A 4,257-nucleotide genomic window follows, 5' to 3' on the forward strand; every position below is an offset into this window, starting at 1 on the left:
TGAAAGTAAAGAAAAGAAAGAAATTAATAGAACCACTTTGGAAGTGATAAGTGAATTCCACCTCCACCCACTTTGAGACTCCTCCACCATTCTTTTGTGCTTCTACCACCACATAACCCTACACTTGACATCTTGAAAGCGACCCATCTCACATTATGTAGCCATTGGATCAGAATCTTAAAAGATTATAATTTAACTGATTTCATTGGTGCAAAGTAGGAGAATTATTGAAACCAATCTTGACACATGGCTAGATCTGGTAGTTCAGTGAGATTAAACTAAAACTAAAAGAACCACTATTGGCGATAATGACGGCTTTTCTCGGGCGTCGACTTGTATGGTCGACCGTGTCACGGGTCTCTATCGTTCAAGCATTAATCTATTCTATATTTCTATGCAAAGTATTAAAAAAATAAAAAGAAAAGTTTACCTTGAAAAGGTAAGGCTAGGTTCATGTAACACGTGTCAACGCGTGGAGCCTCTGTGGTGTACGATACCCTTCCAGAAAATCCGTGGAGAAGAATCTACTATTGGAGTCAATAGTCAAAATAGATACTTTGACAAATCAACGAAAGTGAAAATTCAATCACCACCGTCTACAAAATTCATCCAACGGTTGGAATTCTCCATCACGATACGGACTTCGCTTATATAAAAGCGAACCCAATAATGATTCAAAGCTATGGATCTTGAGCCTGTGCTGCTTGACATTCCGTGATGCCTTGTGTTTTTGGTACACGGAATCAAAAAGTAAAATAGCAGAGAAAATTAATTTTTCAATGATCTTTGGATTGTTTTCTCAAATACATTGCACAATCTAAAGGATCAGATTGTCCACTATCAAAGGATTGACTTAAGATATGCAACAAATTTTGCATGAGACCAATTTTTAGAACCCTAATTCTAATTATGAACCATAAGCATGACGTTGACCTAAGGCCATTTAACAATTTAGCAATTCTTATGAGATGCATATTTTTGCATTATAGTTATCATAAATATCCAGCCTAATAGATTCAAAATATCTCACAAAGATACATTTTTTTCAAACTTTACCTTGATTTAAGACTATATCAAGACTATATCAGACCCTCTGAACTATCCCATTGTACCTATAGATCTATTGTCTTCTTTGAAACTTAATCAAACAATTAAGAGGGACTCGGAAGAAGCATATAATTTAAGTTTTTTGTATACCAATCAAGTACCACGCGTTTTTTGCCTTGAATCTTCCACAGCACAACACCGTATTTGACACACATTTGACAACCACGTTGACCTTTGGGGTTGCACAAATGAGGTCTACAAAGGCCGAGGTCTACAAAAGCCATCAAACGTGTGTCAAATGTCAAAGTTGGGATCCTCTACCCGATGGGTAAAAGATTGTGTTCCCTTCACACATCAGATGTTTAGGAGGGGTCCACTAATACTTCACTTTATTAATACTTAGAGACGAATTTCTGTTCTAATGGTGCGTTGGAACAATGTAAGGAGAGCACAATCTTCCACCCATCCGGATACATCCGGACTCCAAATGCCATGCTATCCAACAGAGAATTCTTACAGAAAAAAAAAAAATCAAATCATAAATACAGAAAAACACATGGATAGTAAGCTTTTATTCATTCCATTTCTATTTATATAAACACAATTTTACTTCTATTAGTACTTCTTACTCTCTAGTCACAAAGTATATTTACATTTTCCATCCACTTCATTACTCTGTGCTTCAACAAAACTTAGGTATATCATCATTACCTATCTCATACCAAACTATTTTTGACTTCCATCGCTTCTTTCTCCACCTTAGCATCCCTGAAGCCCGCCCTTCTTTAACATTTTCACATTTCTAGCTGCTGCTGCTGCTATGTACATTAGATAATTTGAACTTTAAAGTCTCCAACACTGGCCTCCTGGGTTAAAGCTCATGTGTTGTACGTTCTGATATTTACTTCGTATCTGGGGATATCAAGGCTAATCAAACTAATATTCTATAATAAGTCCTCCCATTGGTGCTCTATGAGGGATTCCCTTTCTTCGCTTGGCAGTTCTGTAATTTACCGCAGTTGGTGGCGGTGTTGAAGGCGTGAAGCTCTGGAATTTCTTCTTCTCATTTCCACGGCTACTGTTGCTGCTACTGTAAGATTCTTCCTCATCTAGAGTCAAGCCCTGGTGGCGTTTCTTCTTTATGAAGTTCTTGGAAGAACCCACAATCTGAAATCCATCAATAAAAACGAATTTCCATTAAACATTGAAAGGATTTCATCAAATAAAGCAAATTAAATTGAAAGGATCTTTAGTGTTTACCTTGCAACCTAGAGAACAGAATCGGAAGGAATCCAGGAGACTTCGTTCACAGACTTCACAGGTGTTGGTTACCCCTTTGCCTGGCCTTGGCTGAGGGCGTTCGTTAAGGAAAACAACTCTAGCACTGTTGATAATGTAGGTCTGAACTCCACTAATGTCCAATACCTTCTGAATCTCATTAACCCTGATCACATCATGGTACGAAGACCTCCTTATCTGCAATTACAGAAACAGAACAGACTCATCAATGGAGAAAACAGAGCAAACCCATTAATTAATGGAGGAAAAAGAGGAAACCCTTTTGAGATTCGATCGAGATTGAAATTCAGATAATCTAATCAAAAATAGAATCTTTTGCATAGGATTGCAATCAAAGAAGGTGAAGATTAACAAACCTGAATGGCTCTGTGATCTTTGTGATAAGCGAGGCAAACAGAGCAGAGACTGCCATTCATACAATCCAAGCAGTACATATTACATTCAGACTTGTGAGAATCAGCATGTGACTTGCATTGAACGAAGAAGTTTGTCTGAAGAAGAGGGCGTAGCCATGGCGGCCACCTGTTATCATCATCTTCAGGTCCTCCAGCTCCCTGTTTCAGAACCATTCAATCACTAATTCAAGATTGAGAAACAAAAGCAGATAAAATGAACAAAATTATTACTGGGCTTACCATGATTCTTCTGTTCTTGGGTTTGATCTCCTTCATTGTTGGTTCCTGGTTGTCGATCGCCAGTTTAAAACCTGTTGTGTTGTTCTTTCTTCTCAGAGAGAGAGAGAGAGAATCAGGAATCGTGAATCGTGTGATTTGTGAAGTGTGAAGGGTTAGAACTTAGAAGTGTGGAATGGGCGTGGGGGAGGGGTTCTTGTAGCTGTGGTAGACGGGCGTCTGAAAGCTTGGCTCGTTCTTATCCGCTCAAAGTCTACTCGAACCTAATTCCGAACCTGATTCCGAAGCCAAACCAACACACTTGCGTTGATTACAAGGAATCTACCTCCTCCTTTCCTTTTATTTTCCCTTCCTTTTTCTTCTATTTTCTCTATATTTTATTTCATAGAAAAATAAAACAATAAAAATTTGGGATATAGATGTCGACAAGCTCGGCTTGTGGAGTTTCCTATAGAATAATGAAAGTGACACATCACTCTTTGAACCGGGGTCATTATCTAAACCCTACCCTTACCATGTCATTCATGTTTTAACTAAACCATCTGTGAACCGGGTTCATCCCATCTTGAGAAGAGAATCCCTAGTTGTTTGGGATATACTTGTTAAGATGTTCTCATTCTTCCCCTCTTTTAGAATGATTAAAAAGACTATTCCTCAATTAATTTGGATAGATTCTTACTTTTGCAAGAACCAAAAAAGCAGATCTACTTTTCAAGTAAAGGTGAAGAGATAATTTTAAGCAAGTGTGGACAATCTAATTAATTACATAAAGGTAAAAATTTCCATTTTGATTGATTTCATATATCTAATCCCTAAACATTGATTGGGTGATTATCTATTTATCTCTAAATCCACGTGAATCTTGAGTAATTACGAATAATGATACTAAAACAATGGATAGTCTACCGAAAGAAGTTTTTGTTTTATTACTGTTGGAATTACGAATTGTGGTTCAAGTTTGGTAAAACTCACTATCAGTCATAAAAATTGCAGAAGTAATGTTTTCCCTATATAAATTTTGTGCTAATAACTATGATTGCTACCAAATAGCACCCTTCTTTTATCAAAAACAAAAGTTATAAACAATCATAAAATAATAATTTCTTTTAGGTATAAAAATTTTCTCAATAACCATTTTCAAACAATTGGTTTTCTTATGTTAGTTTAGCCAAAAAGTCAACCGCATCATTTGTTTCTCAATAACAATGAAGCCAAAAAGTCAACCGCATCATTTGTTTCTCAATAACAATGAATAATTTTCTAATTCATTGCTCGAAAT

General features: G+C 36.6%; 1 protein-coding gene across 1 annotated transcript; it reads right to left on the minus strand.

Annotated features, from left to right (window-relative positions):
• Positions 1–1,701: 1,701 nt before the first annotated feature.
• Positions 1,702–3,175, minus strand: LOC149012281 (protein RGF1 INDUCIBLE TRANSCRIPTION FACTOR 1-like). The gene is made up of 4 exons (XM_089158637.1): positions 2,982–3,175; positions 2,703–2,900; positions 2,308–2,523; positions 1,702–2,214 (listed from the first exon to the last, which is right to left on the minus strand). The coding sequence occupies exons 1-4, from the start codon at positions 3,015–3,017 to the stop codon at positions 1,984–1,986; spliced, it is 681 nt and encodes a 226-aa protein (XP_089014763.1). The 5' UTR covers positions 3,018–3,175; the 3' UTR covers positions 1,702–1,983.
• Positions 3,176–4,257: the final 1,082 nt, after the last annotated feature.

The sequence above is a fragment of the Hakea prostrata genome, chromosome 6 (assembly GCF_041222555.1).
Source record: "Hakea prostrata isolate BN-2017 chromosome 6, UWA_Hpros_2, whole genome shotgun sequence".
Classification (NCBI taxonomy): Eukaryota; Viridiplantae; Streptophyta; class Magnoliopsida; order Proteales; family Proteaceae; genus Hakea; species Hakea prostrata.

What these genes read in the sequence shown, in the direction of transcription:
- LOC149012281 (XM_089158637.1), bottom strand. Translation starts at nt 3,017, where the DNA reads ATGAAGGAGATCAAACCCAAGAACAGAAGAATCATG. An exon ending in CCAAGAACAGAAGAATCATG is followed by an intron (nt 2,901 to 2,981) that starts GTAAGCCCAGTA and finishes GTTCTGAAACAG; the next exon opens with GGAGCTGGAGGACCTGAAGA. An exon ending in AAGATCACAGAGCCATTCAG is followed by an intron (nt 2,524 to 2,702) that starts GTTTGTTAATCT and finishes CTGTAATTGCAG; the next exon opens with ATAAGGAGGTCTTCGTACCA.